The sequence below is a fragment of the Trichomonas vaginalis genome, chromosome I, assembly GCF_026262505.1.
Source record: "Trichomonas vaginalis G3 chromosome I, whole genome shotgun sequence".
Classification (NCBI taxonomy): domain Eukaryota; phylum Parabasalia; order Trichomonadida; family Trichomonadidae; genus Trichomonas; species Trichomonas vaginalis.
The window spans coordinates 17,721,780-17,736,140 of NC_067203.1; the positions used below are offsets into that span (position 1 = coordinate 17,721,780).

General features: G+C 33.7%; 12 protein-coding genes across 12 annotated transcripts, besides 2 other annotated features; 2 read left to right on the top strand and 10 right to left on the bottom strand.

Annotated features, from left to right (window-relative positions):
* Positions 1–7,941: part of a mobile genetic element that runs on past the window's edge.
* Positions 21–725, bottom strand: TVAGG3_1003670 (uncharacterized protein; the record flags this gene model as incomplete). The annotated part of the gene is made up of 1 exon (XM_051254362.1): positions 21–725. The coding sequence occupies one exon, from the start codon at positions 723–725 to the stop codon at positions 21–23; it is 705 nt and encodes a 234-aa protein (XP_051079936.1).
* TVAGG3_1003680 (phage tail repeat-like family) lies at positions 1,396–1,980 on the bottom strand (the record flags this gene model as incomplete). The annotated part of the gene is made up of 1 exon (XM_051254363.1): positions 1,396–1,980. The coding sequence occupies one exon, from the start codon at positions 1,978–1,980 to the stop codon at positions 1,396–1,398; it is 585 nt and encodes a 194-aa protein (XP_051079937.1).
* TVAGG3_1003690 (uncharacterized protein) lies at positions 2,000–2,155 on the bottom strand (the record flags this gene model as incomplete). The annotated part of the gene is made up of 1 exon (XM_051254364.1): positions 2,000–2,155. One exon carries the CDS (start codon positions 2,153–2,155, stop codon positions 2,000–2,002), a length of 156 nt encoding a protein of 51 aa, XP_051079938.1.
* TVAGG3_1003700 (phage tail repeat-like family) lies at positions 4,032–5,288 on the bottom strand (the record flags this gene model as incomplete). Its single annotated transcript, XM_051254365.1, has 1 exon — positions 4,032–5,288. A coding segment is annotated over one exon (1,257 nt), but the record flags the coding sequence as incomplete, so codon positions are not given.
* TVAGG3_1003710 (serine threonine-protein phosphatase family) lies at positions 6,159–6,401 on the bottom strand (the record flags this gene model as incomplete). The annotated part of the gene is made up of 1 exon (XM_001330787.1): positions 6,159–6,401. One exon carries the CDS (start codon positions 6,399–6,401, stop codon positions 6,159–6,161), a length of 243 nt encoding a protein of 80 aa, XP_001330823.1.
* On the bottom strand, positions 6,420–6,782 carry TVAGG3_1003720 (uncharacterized protein; the record flags this gene model as incomplete). Its single annotated transcript, XM_051254366.1, has 1 exon — positions 6,420–6,782. One exon carries the CDS (start codon positions 6,780–6,782, stop codon positions 6,420–6,422), a length of 363 nt encoding a protein of 120 aa, XP_051079940.1.
* TVAGG3_1003730 (phage tail repeat-like family) lies at positions 6,922–7,740 on the bottom strand (the record flags this gene model as incomplete). Its single annotated transcript, XM_051254367.1, has 1 exon — positions 6,922–7,740. The coding sequence occupies one exon, from the start codon at positions 7,738–7,740 to the stop codon at positions 6,922–6,924; it is 819 nt and encodes a 272-aa protein (XP_051079941.1).
* A 232-nt stretch (positions 7,942–8,173) lies between the features above and the next one.
* Positions 8,174–9,215: a mobile genetic element.
* Positions 9,216–9,249: 34 nt separating this feature from the next.
* Positions 9,250–10,152, top strand: TVAGG3_1003750 (uncharacterized protein; the record flags this gene model as incomplete). Its single annotated transcript, XM_001316967.1, has 1 exon — positions 9,250–10,152. The coding sequence occupies one exon, from the start codon at positions 9,250–9,252 to the stop codon at positions 10,150–10,152; it is 903 nt and encodes a 300-aa protein (XP_001317002.1).
* An 81-nt stretch (positions 10,153–10,233) lies between these two features.
* Positions 10,234–10,452, top strand: TVAGG3_1003760 (uncharacterized protein; the record flags this gene model as incomplete). The annotated part of the gene is made up of 1 exon (XM_001316968.1): positions 10,234–10,452. The coding sequence occupies one exon, from the start codon at positions 10,234–10,236 to the stop codon at positions 10,450–10,452; it is 219 nt and encodes a 72-aa protein (XP_001317003.1).
* A 432-nt stretch (positions 10,453–10,884) lies between these two features.
* TVAGG3_1003770 (Chain X 40s Ribosomal Protein S23) lies at positions 10,885–11,360 on the bottom strand (the record flags this gene model as incomplete). Its single annotated transcript, XM_001316969.2, has 1 exon — positions 10,915–11,349. The coding sequence occupies one exon, from the start codon at positions 11,347–11,349 to the stop codon at positions 10,915–10,917; it is 435 nt and encodes a 144-aa protein (XP_001317004.1).
* A 131-nt stretch (positions 11,361–11,491) lies between these two features.
* Positions 11,492–12,005, bottom strand: TVAGG3_1003780 (uncharacterized protein; the record flags this gene model as incomplete). Its single annotated transcript, XM_001316970.2, has 1 exon — positions 11,517–11,900. The coding sequence occupies one exon, from the start codon at positions 11,898–11,900 to the stop codon at positions 11,517–11,519; it is 384 nt and encodes a 127-aa protein (XP_001317005.1).
* Positions 12,006–12,136: 131 nt separating this feature from the next.
* On the bottom strand, positions 12,137–13,195 carry TVAGG3_1003790 (protein serine/threonine kinase protein; the record flags this gene model as incomplete). Its single annotated transcript, XM_001316971.2, has 1 exon — positions 12,143–13,195. The coding sequence occupies one exon, from the start codon at positions 13,193–13,195 to the stop codon at positions 12,143–12,145; it is 1,053 nt and encodes a 350-aa protein (XP_001317006.1).
* Between the last annotated feature and the right edge of the window lie 1,166 nt (positions 13,196–14,361).

Consider the following 14,361-nt stretch of genomic DNA (forward strand, 5'->3'; position numbering starts at 1 on the left):
TGCCATTTCATATTTCTCATCTAACAAACATGTTGTCTGACTGCTTGAGGGTTACGTTTGTACCATTCGAGCTTGACGCTTGCAATTCCTTCAATTGCATTCAAAATATCGGAGTCTGAGTCAACCATTTGTTCTCTCTTTGTAGTCTTGAAAGCGTCAAGAAGCATTGCAGCTGTTGTGACATTGCCATGTGCATAGTAAATGTGACCGTCCAAATCTGTTATGGTTAGTCTGAGATTGTATCCTTTCTTATTTCCGTCTTGAATTGCAGCAAGTACACCCATGAAGCCTTCTTTGTTCTTTCCTTCGTCAAAGTTTACTGTAAAGGTTCGACCAGATGTAATTTGACTTCTAACTTCACGATACTTTTCATATGCATATCTTGTTCTTTCCATGGGAGCATGTGCGTCTTCACCTTTTCCTTTTTTCCTTCTCAAAGGATGCAATTGTTCGTCATGTTTCCAGTAGAATCTGGCAAAGCCGTCGTGTCCTTCAACTTGAGGTTCACTAACATCGAAAGGCATGTCCATAAGACGTTCTTCTTCTAACCTCTCTAGTCTGTTTGGATAATTTGCACGTGCTGTTTCTAAGTCCATTTCGTAGCGAAGACCAGACAATTTGTCATAGACTTTTATGGGTCTTCCCTTCCTATATTTAAAATTCTTCGAAACTCTCCAACCATATCTTTGCAACTCTGCTTTTATTCTAGCAGACTTTCTATCCATTCTATATGGGGGCATTTAATATATGTAAAAATATACTGTTTTAAAATGGTATGCCATATAGCTTCTTGAATTTGTTAAGATGTATTTGAACGTATTTTCCATCTGTATCTCTAGCGTTTACATGAGCATAGCCCGCCTTAGTAAAACATACTTGTAATTTCCTATAGTTTACGCCGGTATAAAAGTAGAAAGAGTCTTGTTCTTCGCTATAGTAGTAAAACTCAAACGTATGCTCGCCATAGTCTGTAATTTCAATTGCTTCATCTTCTAGTTCGTCGACAAATTCGAATACAATATCTCGAAATTTGCCTATGTTCTTATTGTTTTCAGAACAAGTGACCCAACGCAAGTTTCAAGTCTATTGTCGTTTCTTATATGGTTTATATGGTCTACAAAAGGTAAATTGTTAGGGTTCGGTATAAAATGAGTTGCAATGACAACATGTTTAAAATAGTTTTTTCCACTCATCTTCATATTAGCATATCCGTCATTTCGCTCCCATCCGCTTAAAACTCTTTTTGTCTTTTTGTTTCTGACTTCAAATGACTCACAACAGTGAATTTCATATTTCTCATCTAACAAACAAGTTTCCCAACGGTCTGTTCCAACAAACTCAGCGTACATTTCAAATAAAATAAAAAAATATTTTTTTTGAAAAATGTTTTTTCCTTTACTTAACATAACCACCAGCTACCATAAGTCTTTGACGCCAACCCATACCAGCTAATGAAGGTTGACTTGGTTTAGTTTCCAAACTAAACTTTGGTTTTGGTTTATCTTCAGTTTTTGGCTCCCCTTCTTCTATCGGTCTTTCGTCACTTTTCGGTTCACCTGACTTTACTTCACTTGCAGGTATGGTTGTGTCGTTAACATCTTCATAAATGTCATATGCCATCTGTTTTTGTTTTCCTTTCAACTTTTTGTGTTTGTTGTAAAGTTTAGAATATTTCGACTCTAAGTCAATGAGATGTTCTATAATGAACTGTTGGTCAGTGAAGTAAACTTTTCCATCTGTTGTCTCGAAAGCTCCTTCAGACTTCAATATTTTATTTGTGAGGGTCTGTTTCTTTTTTGAGATACTAGCCGTTCCATTTCTATGAAAAGTGACTTTGTAGTTAGGGTTTGTATTTCCAGACCTGGCACTTTCTATTATTGAATTTTTCTCTTCATCTGTAAGTTCTTTGACAGGTTTTGACAATGGTTCTGAACTTTTTGTTTGTGGTGTCAAATCTACCGTTTCAACTTCTTCGGTCATTTCATCTCAGTAAAAAATTTTAGTTTGGTTTGTTTTCAACTGGTTGTTGTTGTTTTTTAAGTCGGTCTAAAACTTCCTGAGGTATAGGAAGAACTTGACAAACACGTGGTTGTGTAACTGCTGGAAGCCGACAAATCCATCTTGAACCCATTTGTCTCAATGCTGTATTGTTCATTTCATCTCAGTAAAAAACTTTACATTCCCCACGTTTGAGGCGGTTGAGGTTGGTTATTGTTTACCCATTGTTGTGCATGGTTATATCCTCTGTTAAAGAATCTTTCACCTTGGTCCATATAGTGTCCTGCTTGGTTATAGTAGTCATTTGCTTTGTTATAGTAGTTTCCTGCTTGTCTTCCTACATTGTCCATCCATCCTTGAACTTTTCCTCTTGTTTCAGGATTTGGAATAAGATTTGCTGCATCTCGTGCTACATCCCAACCTTTCTGTACAGTTTGTATAATAGGTTGTGCTTTCTCTTTAAGTATACCTAATGTACTCAAAATCTTCCTTCCAACTCCAAATACACCTCTGGCTATTGTTCCCACTGCGGGCAAAAATCTGGATGCAACTCCTGCTAATGCGCCAAATAAACCCATTTCTTATGGGTTAAAAAATGACGAATCCAAACAAGGACCCCTATGTTTCTAAAGCGACAAAGAAAGCACTCATGGTAAAAATCTTTAGTTCAACACCAAATGCTTGGTTTATGGATATCTTGGAAAACATTCCGAGAGTTAGAACAGATGGACCTCCATACTGGCTAATATTTGTCGGTCAAAACACAAGATACTGTGAAGCCATACCATTACAGTCCAAAAATATTTTAGATGTGAAAACTGCTTTGACAATATTCGTTGACAAATACCATCCAACAAAACTGACATCTGACTGTGAACGTTCTTTCAAATCAGACGATATTAAAAACTATCTGCGTTCAAAAAAATGTAAACCAATATTTCATTGTCGACCAAAACCATTCTGCTCTTGGTGTCATTGACAGTTGTATAAAAATCTTAAGAGACTTAAACCAACCACAAGGTGGTGAGGTAGATGAAATGTCATATGACGACAAGTATAGACATTTCTCCATGGCAAAGATGAGACAAGTTTTAAATATTTACAATAGCCGTAAACAAAAAGGTTTGGGAAACCACTCCCCCGAAGAAATGAAAAACAACCCTGACTTAGAGAAAGACTATATATTTAATAGTTTAGTCAAAAGAGACAAACAAGAAAGAATGCCAGGCTTCAAACTTAAGAAAGGCGACAAAGTAAAAATAGAAATACCTAAACGCGACCCATATGAAAATACTATTGACTATGACAACAATGGGAACTCGACAGGTACTCGCTTCGTGTTCGTAAAAATAGAAGAAAGTATACAAGAGAATATTATGAAGTTTTAGGCAAACATGGCAAAATGTACAGACTGCAAGCAGAAGATAAAACTACTATTGTCAGACCTCGTTTCAAACTTGTCAAAGTTCAAGGTGGTATACTTTCAAAGACAGTTCCTAACAAATATAAGACAACTCCTGACGAATATGCTAAAGAAGTTGAAAATGACGACTAAGCAATTCTATACCATGCGTAAACTGTCATGTAAGGTGGCATGTAGTCTTTACTTTGTCCCGTTGTTTGTGTATACCCTGAAACGAAATGTGTATGGTTTCCTTCTCCCTGAGTGTCACTCCAGTAACAATTTATAGCAAACTTAACGTCGTCTTTAACATCATATCCTTTACCTTTTGTCATTCCTGACCAATCCCAATATCTATGCCTATGCCAACCTGCTTGAGATGTACTTAAATCTATGTAGTGACTGTGCGCAGGTAAGTTTTCACCTGAAATCGTTTTACTTCCACCTGTTTCCTTTGAAGAGTTTGCACAATACAAAAACCTGTCGACTATTTGTTCCCATGCACCAACACCAAACATTACTTGAGGACCTCTTGCTTCCATAGATGTATAAATAGAACCTACTGGGTTCATTAAATCAAACATATGAGATATTATAGGATTGTCTTTTTGAACTTAAAATATAGTGCAACCATTTCAGGTTTCTTCTGGTTTGTGTCAGAATATTTTTTATAATATAATCTTATGTTTTCAGGGTAGGTAAAGTCTTGACTATAATATTTATTTCTGTCATCTGTATAATAGTATACTATTCTCGTTTTTTCTATTGCATTATATCTTTTATATCTATAAAAATCTAAATAGAATGTTTGCTTTTTTGGGTCTGCGTGTAGTGTTCTGACGTCAACACCATAGTCATAATAGTATGGTGCTGGAGCTGGGTCAGGCAATGTCATATCTGCCATTTCATAAACTCTTAAATATTTCTTTTGTTCGTCTCCATAGAAGTTTAAGTAGCAGTTGTTGTCTAATGGAACTTTAACTTGTGTACCATCGTTCTTTTTATAGCTTACATACATTTCATTGTTATTTTTCGGAATGAGTTTACACCGTATACCATTTCTTAAAGACTGTACAAACTCCCATCTAAAATATTTGTTTTCTTCATAGATAGAAAAGTCACCAACAATAGTTTCAATATTTTTTGTTGTTCCAACTAAACTTTGGTATATTTCATTGACATATGTTTTATCTGCTTTTGTCTCTAATGTTTCTTGTAAGTTTGTTATATTTGCAATGGTATGTGTATGTCCAACGGCACTTTTACTGTTTAAGGTTTCTTGTAAGTTTGTTATATTTGCAATGGTATGTGTATGTCCAACGGCACTTTTACTGTTTAAGGTTTCTTGTAAGTTTGTTATATTTGCAATGGTATGTGTATGTCCAACGTCACTTTTCCTGTTTAAGGTTTCTTGTAAGTTTGTAATATTTGCAATGGTATGTGTATGAGTCTTTTTAGAATATTCGTTTTCAGCTCTTGTCACTTCACTTGACATTTTATTGTCAACATATGTTTTGTCCGCTAGTTCAGGATGAGTATGTTCTTTTGTTGCATATGTTGCATCTGCTCTGTCATGTTCTTCTTGAACTTTTTCAATGACATACTCTTTGTCAGCTTTGTTGTCAACATCTGCTTTCAAAAGAAGTTCATCTATAGGTTTCTCGTTTAAAGTTCTTTTTGTTGGATTTATACAAACAGTATGGTTCTTACTGTCTTGAAACAGAAACTCGTCTGTCAATGGGTTTATCGTCAGTTTTAAGTTTCCTTCTTTCAATGACTCAGATATCTTAGAATAGTTTGAAAAGTTTGTTGTGTTCTTATTTAGAGCTTGCAAAATGAGTTGTCGGTTGTGTTGTATTTCTCTCATAGACGCTGTTTCTTTCGACATTTTTATTCTAGATAAAATATGCTTTCAATAGAAAAAGAAAATTCTAGAGTTGCTACAACTAAACCATTAGATGAACTTTTACCAATGTCGGTCAAAAGTTTGAGACAGAGACCGTAAAGCATGAAGGCTATCGTTTTGACTACCCGTTAAGATGGCTAAGAGACCCATCCGTCACAAAAGCTATTGGCTTTCGTAGAATGAAGTTCATTTCAGAAGCCATACATGGTTTCCCATTTACGGTCGCTTTTGAAATTCGATACTATAACAAAGAGAAACGTACGTATGAGAAATTTGAACAGGGAAAAACTTTTACAAGTGAATTTGCTTGTAAACTTAGAAACAACTCTTCAAGCTTTTCAAGAAAAAATAAACGATATCTATCTCGAATATGCAAAACAGTACAACATTGACGAAGGAGAGTACCATCTCGATATTATATATGACAGGAAAAATGCAACTGTTAAAATCAATAGAATAGAAGACCTTGGAGAAGACGTTTATATTTCTACAAAATATAACAACTTGGCATGGTATAGGTTTCTGAGGATGTTAAATCAGCCTGCAGAATATCCAGTACACCCGGACTTTTATGAAGTCGAAAACCCTAATGGAACATATGAAAATGTTTTCGACTCAGATGCTATTATAGTTCATGCTTCATTTTCTGGCGCCCAAAACTCTTTTTATGCTTGGCAAATGACTTTTACGAAAAACCTACAAAGCTATATGAACCACCGAGTGGAAGTATTTCAGACTTTCAAGTATGGTTTACAACAGATGGAAGAAAGAGAATAATTCCATTATACCATGTGTTTTACTTAGAACTTAGTTTCATATACAACTACTATCGAACGGTAAAAATATAATTTTTTAATACGGTTGAGGTGTTGGATTTGGTTGCCAACTAGACTGTGGTGCAGGTTCAGGCTGTTGTATAACAGGAGCTTGTTCTTCTGGTTCAGGGTCTTTAGGTATAATACCAACGAACTGACCTACTCTTTTACCAATATTTTTGACACCGTTCCATACTCCTCTTCCGACAGATTTTATTCCATTCCATATACCTCTTCCAACTCTTCTGAAGAAGTTTCCAATACTACTGAAGAAACCCATTTTACTATATGTAAAAATCTAATGTCCACCTAGTCTCTTACGTTTCCTTCTGAGTTCCATAGCATTTTTTAACTGGAGCTCATACATTCTATTTCTCCTCTGGTAGAAAACATACTCTGGGTCAACTCCTGTGTTCGCGTCATCTGCATAGAGTTGTTTATATCCCACTTCAGGGTTTGTATAAAACTCTTTCCATCTCATATTTGCATACCATGGTGGCAAACCTAACGCAGCGTCATTTGACATGGCAGTTTGCATTTGTACATCTGTTGGCACTTGACCATAGTTTGCCATTGCAGTTTGTATTCTAACTTCATTTGGAATATTCTCTGGGTTTGGTTGTCCAGGTTGCTGTGCATTCGCTAAGTTCTGTGCGTCCATTTAATATTAGATAAAAATATCTCTTACGAGTACATATACTGGACATTTGCAGGCATTGGTTCATCTTCATATTCTCTATATCTTTCTGCCACGTCAAATAAGTAAATGACACAATGGAAAAAACCTAAAACAAGTAGTCCTATTTCAAACCACATTTACTTACCAATAAAATTTCTTTGTTATGACACTTTCTCCGGTTTATAGGACCTCTCTCATATTCTATCTTATCGTATCTAAACTCATAGTCATGTATGTCCTCTAACCATCTCATGACACTTTCCAAACCACTTTTATCGGATGTAAAGTAAAAGCATGGATGGTTATGTACAACGTCTAAAGTTTCTAAAGAGTCTCTCAAAGTCCAGTCTACTTGGTATTGAAAATCATATGTGTTATAGAACGGCGGGTCTACTATAAAGAAAACATTTTCCTTGTCTTTATATTTTTCATACAACTCTGTCCAACGACATCTCACAAACTCTATACCCTCAGTATATTTTTCTATGTTCTCTTTGAAAACCTTTGTATAGTTAAGATATAAAACTTTTGACATAAGTGTTTCAATGTCATGAACTCTTATAGAACCACTATACAATAGTCTAGAAGATATACTATCCCAGTCAATATACTCTGCTTTTTTCAAAACCTCTCTGACAGTATTTTTCTTATCTAATGGTATACGTTCCATCTTACCTATAGGTATCTTTTCTTTTAACTCTTTCAATATTTTGTTTGTGTCTGGTATATGTTTGAGACGGTTCATATAGTTGTCGAAGTCATTGCATATAATCTTTGAGTCAGGAAATACAGTATGGCACAAATGAGATATATAGAAACTTCCACCGAACAAATCTACAAATGTTAGACCATTCGGTAGTTTCTTAAGTTCTCTCAATAGAATATCTTTACATCTACTCTTATTTCCAAAGAAGGGTAACGGTGGTTTTGTAAAATTCATTTTATATATATATAATAAAAATGTTTTTACCTGAAAAGTGACAGAAAAGTGACAAAACATGAAAACATATATATTTTGTGAAAAGCTCCTGGAAGACCCGTATATAAGAACTTCATTTATACTAAACATCTTCAGGGGCTAGAGGGGCGCAGCCCTGGAAGCCCCACTACCTTTTTTTTTTTTTTTTTTTTTTTTTTTTTTTTTTTTTTTTTTTTATCATTATCTATTAGCAAGTAAGGTGTTTAATTTCCAGCTTTCATATGGTTTTAATTGTTGTTATCTAAAATTTTATGTGCAAAACGTCACTTTTTTCCACTACAAGGCCAAACTGCCACTATCGTGTGCATCTAAGTGATAATCAAAGGATGGTTTTTCGTTCATATGCCTATTATTAAGTTTTATGTAATATCGGTTTATTCAATCAAAAAGTTAAGGGTGCACACGAGAGGATCATGTAAACTTCAGAATTTAGAACCTTATTTTTAGGCATTATCTTGGCTACCTATTTAGGCTCGAAAAGCAAAAAATATCAAAAAATACAACTTGAGTCCATTATGACCCTTTCATGGAGGTAGTTTTTATCCGCTAGTATTTTCCCTTTGAATCTCTTTACAATTCGAAATCAAATTCAAAACTCAGTAGAAGAAAGGAAGAATCGACTTACTACGGTTGTAATACGAATAAATACATATATTTAATTATTTTTATTTACATAATAATTGTTTGAAGCTCATATTCCATCAAATTTTTAAATAAAAACATTAAAATGTTGAAAATGTTCATATATTTTAATAGGGTTTTGGCACTTTATTGAGGAATTACTACATACATAGTCGAACTGAACTTGATATTTTGAAATTTAAATTATTTATCAAAATTAAAATTTAACTTGAAATTTATAATTATTTAGTCATATTTTGCATAATTCTAAGTACATTTTGTAAAAAATCAAGAAAGAAAAATTTTAACGTGCTTTATTTTTTCTTTTTTATAATAATACATATTATTATATAATTAACATATTCATAATGTTTCACCCTTTCAAAAATATCCTCCTCCTCCTCTCAAATAAACGTACATACGGGTGGCCTCTTTTTTCAAAAAATTAAAATTTGAAATTTTGGGCTCAAATATTAGAGATTTTTTCAACCTTCAACGATATATGTTGTCTATATCAGACCTCCTTTCTTTTTGATACTTAACATTGTTCCTAAATCTTAGCCGTTAAGGCTGTTCTGAAAATATTTTTTTTTTCGAAAAAATTCGAAAAAAATTCTTAAAATTCAAAAATCCCTTAATTCCTGAGGATTTTGGAAAAAAGTTTTTACAGGAACATGTGTATATTAGATGAAGTATATTGATAAGGTAAAAATCAAATTTTATTGCATATTCATCGAGAAAATAAACTAACGAATCCCTCAAAATTGAGAGGGTAATCCTCCTCCTCTCAAATAAACGTACATACGGGTGCACCCTTAAAATTTCTTTGAAGTTACTTTTATAAATTTTATGAGTAGGAGTCATTCAAATGAATTAGTTTGGCGGAGGGGAATTAATATATTCGAGGTGTTCATTCCAGATTTCGTTGTTGATTATCTTAAAACCTTTGATTATCCTATATTTTATAAATTTCATGGAGTTTCTCTTAGTACTTTACTCTGCTTAGCTCCCTTTACCAAAGGAATTGATATAACAGAGGAAGAATTCGATTCATTGGCAAGAATTGCAATTCAATTAATTTTAGCTAACAGCAAAAACAGACTTCATAAAATGTGCACAAATGCTTTATGCGGTATCAGTGTTGATATCGAATTTTTTGTATTGCCTTTTCTATCAAAACCAAGCATAAATGCTCCGAAAGAAGTTATTAAATTTTTGGAAAATTTTTCAAAACAAGCACGTGTCAGTGAAAATTTTAGATACTATTTCAGGAGTCCATACTTCCATGAATTAGAAGTAAATAATAATGATCAATATGCAAGAATTTTACAAATGTATGATTACTCTAAACTCGAAACAGATAATCCTATCAAAAGGTGTCTTGATTATCTCAAGATTATTCAGCAAGACAATAAATCAGGAGATCCCCAATTAAAAGATGGATCCAAAGACGACAAACAATCAGATCCTCAAGTAAAAGGTGAATCCAATAAACCAATAGATTCATCAGGAAAATCTAAAGACAACAAAACATCAGTTTCTACACCAAAAACTCAATGTATTGAACCTGTCATCAAAAATACTAATTATCAAACTAACAAAACGGTACATTCCAAAAGAAAAGATCAAGGCACGGACCCAATCGACCAAAAAACTTATCTTCCAACGAACAAAGCAGTTAATTCCAGAAGAAAAGATCAAGGCACGGACCCAATCGATCGACATCAACATCATTCCTGCAACATTGCCTGACAACGGAATCTCCCCCTTTTGATGAATAGAGCTTTTTCAAAAGCTTTTAATGTCCAATGTCTTACTTGAAAATAGCAAATAATGCCTATAAGTATTATTTTTGTATCATCACAAAATACTGACTTTCTTCATCTTTATTTAGTTTATGCCATTTCTTCAGTAGAGTCGGGAAACAAGCAAACAACAATTTCCTCAGAAGAGTCCCGAGAAAAGCGAACACCAAATTCCACAAGAAAAGATCAAGGTGTTAATCCAATCCCTACAAAAGATCAATATTTTAGATGCTGCAATATTGGCTGACAACGAAGTCTCCAACTTTTGATGAAAAGGACTTTTTCAAAAGCTTTTAACACCCATTACGAATAAATTCCAAATTTATTCATTATATATACTTTTTTTTAACTCGATACTTCCTAAATTATATAAGCTTACTAAAAGTGGGGAACTTTACAAATCGACAGTGAAATATTTCCTCGTAAGCTGGGAATAAAGATAATTTCTTCTAAAAAAAGATGCTTTTAGAAGATATTTGAAATAAGATGATGTAATCAAGGAATGTATTTATATCTTCTAGACAATTCATCAAAATCTGAATTATGATGAGATATTCGTAAATCAATAGATTGGATTTTGATGAATTATGAAGAGATAAGTGGATTTTAGAGTTAATTATAGGTATTACATAGTGTATATTTACCCTTTTCTTGCTATTTAATAATAATTTTGTAAAAATTTCATTAAAATGGTAAAATATTTAATATTTTAGCTGCGCGGCTTTTCCTTCTTGCCGAGCCAGAGAGCAAGAAGTGAGAAGCCAGCAACCTTGATAACTTTGAAGCGGCATCCTGGAAGATCACCGACAGAACGACCAGAGCGGCCCATACCAGCAATAAGAACACGGTCGTTATCATCAATAAGGCGGAGAGAACCATCGCGTGGGACGAAAGCTGTAACAACCTTGGAGTTCTTCTTAAGCTGAACACGGACAGCTTTACGAATAGCGGAGTTTGGCTGCTTGGCTTCGACGGCGACCTTGCCGACGACAATGCCAGAAGCCATTGATGTACCCTCGAGTGGGGTCTTGTAGATTGATGTACCAAGAGAGCGGCGGTATGCGTTAGAAGCCCAAAGGTTGGACTTGTGTGCAAGACGAAGCTTGCGGGCTGCGAGACGACCACAGGCCTTAGATTTACCCATTTTTCGAAAAGACCAATACGATTATTTTGAATTCAATTTCATTGGCTTTAGATAGGGGGTGAATCCAAACTAAAAATCTCTTGCAAGTTATTCTTTTAAAGCAACTATCAGTGCAACAAATATTCCATGATTTCATCAAAATTATTCGAAACAATTGAGTATGAAAATTAAAATGGAGTTGATTTCAATTGATAGTAAATTGCAGTCATGAGGTTGGATATATATGTAACAGATTCAGCGATATAATGGAATGTCCTAGAGAAAAATGAAGGGCGTGTGGTAGCTTCGGCAATATTTTGGAAAGAAACACGCGCAACACTTGCATGATATTGACATTTTGATGAAACTTTGTATATATTTCCGAGATTTGTATATATTTGTTGAGCAGAGTCCTTCATTTCATTAAGATGAATATCGATCACTGAGCAATCTTTCTCAATGTTCTGTATTGTGTCCTCCAGTTGGGTGACATCATTACTCTTAGTAGAGTTTTGTTCAATTTTATCTTTAACGTTTTGGAAAAACATTGTCATATCACTTGAAGGATTCATTTTTACTTTCTGGTGCTATTTCAAGATGTAACATACAAAATTGATTTGAAAAATATATACAAATTCATGTGAATAATCGATAACATTTAATAAACATGGTATTTCAAGAGCAATTAAAAATTTGAAATTAAATCTTTTTCCAACAAATTCATCTCTTGATGTAATATGATTGTATGAAATATCTAGATATGATTTTGATAAAACTACATTTACAAACAAAAATCGAATATTATATTCTAAAACTAATTTCGTTTGATAGCCATTGACTGTCGTGGTACTTTCCTTATTACAGACTGTAGGTTTTGAGGCAAAACAGGATGATAATTTCCAGCCTGAGCAGAAAATGATTGTTTTAGTCTAATTATAATTGGTCGTTGACGAGGTTGAGGAGCTAAGTTGAAGTCTGCTGGAGGAGGAACGGGAAGCCTTGGTTTCGAACCAAATAACTGAGCCATCTCATTTTGTTCTTCAAACCAAGGATGCATCATTAAGTCCATTGGCATTGGACGTTCTGAAGGATTATGACTCATGCAGCGTTGTATTATATCACGGCAATTTGGTGTAACAAAACCAGGAATTACAAAGTCCGCATTTTGAATTTGTAAGTAAAGTTGTGTCTGATTAGCTTGTCTCCATGGAAGTGATCCGGTCACCATAGTAAAAAGTACAACACCAAGTGACCAAACATCACTTGCTTTACCATCGTATTGCTCGTTTGCAATAACTTCCGGTGGTGCGTAGAAAGGAGATCCGCAGGGTGTTTCAAGGAGTTTGTTAGTGATGGGATGACATAAGCCAAAGTCAGCAATTTTTGCATTATTTTCCGCATCAAGGAGGATATTCTCCGGCTTAATATCTCTATGTGCAACTGATTTAGAGTGAATATAAGCAATGGCATCTAATAATTGCTTGAAAATATTGCGCGCCAAAAATTCTGGTACTCGTTGTTGATCGATAATGAATTGGAATAACTCGCCATGCTGGCAGTATTCCATGATTAAATAAATGAGATTATCTTCGTAAACAACGTCATACAATCTAACAATATTTGGATGGTTGAGGGTTTGTAAAGTACGGACTTCGCGTTCGAAGCGATAAAATAAATTGTTCTCATTCAAAGATTTGCGTGAGCAAATTTTGCAAGCATATAGTTGACTATTTGATAACGTGGTTACTAATGCAACAATAGAAAAAGCTCCCGTGCCAATAATCTTGATGATTTTGTATTTTCCAAATATGATAGGAACCTCCACATCTTCATCTGCTATGCAGCACTTCATATAGGCTCCTTCCATTCTTATTTTTTATTCAATAGTAATGCTTTTTTTGGACTTTACAAACTAATTGAGAGGAAAGTTTTCATTGTTAATATAATATCAATAAACAGGAGTATTCCGAAAATTTCACATTGCAAACGTGCATTGAAGAAAATCAATGCTCCAATAATTATTGAAATCGTTAGTTGATATTAAGCATGATATTATTGGAGATAATTATGCGGTCGGTTTAAATATTCAAATTGAGAACTTTCGATTTTACAATTTTGATAATATTTTATAATTTATGATACATTTCTCACTCAGTGGTAATTGTTGGATTGATAGATATAGGTTGTGAAAAAATTGAATGAGTTTTTAACGATAGTATTTTCATATTAAATTAATATTTCTTTTTATTAAGTAGCCATATGATTTATGCGTTTTCCCAATTTTTGTCGAGTGGAAAATTGAAACAATACAGTTATCGATGAATTCAATTTTTGCACCTCGAAATTTTAACGAAATATGCATATTAATTAATATCTTATTAATAATATATTGTTCAATTGGATAAATAAAATTGTTGACATTTTTGTACAATTGACGCGGTACTAATAATTATTCAGATTTATGCATATATATTTAATAGTAATTAAAAAATCGTTGTAAGTAAACCATTCTGAATGAAAACATAGATTTAATTAACTCAATTGAAGAGCAAATATCAAACATTTGCAATAGTATGGATTGCAAAGCATTTTTATTAGGCTATTGCTATAAATACTCTGTAGATACATCAATCTTCATTGTCTTTGTCATTGTTAGTGACATTAAAAATGGCATCTTTTAAAAACCACTTGTTTTATCATGTAAAGTTCTACAAGGATTAAGGATGTCGCTTGGGAGACAATTATGAGTCCGACCACAAATAAAAACATTGTGATCTCATCTTATAACCAATGTTGATGCATTTTCGGTTATATTAGCATGAGGTCATTTAGATATTCGCGAATATTTCCCTTATGTCCATTCTTCACTATTTTTTATGTAATATGGTTCTGAATCTGGAGTTTATGGCGAGCATTTACTTTGTAAACTCTAAACTTGCGGCGATGCCGTTATGTTTTCAGTCAAATCCTCAAAAGCAGGCATACAAATCTCTTATTTAACTGAAAATCAGTCTTTTACATAATAAACCATAA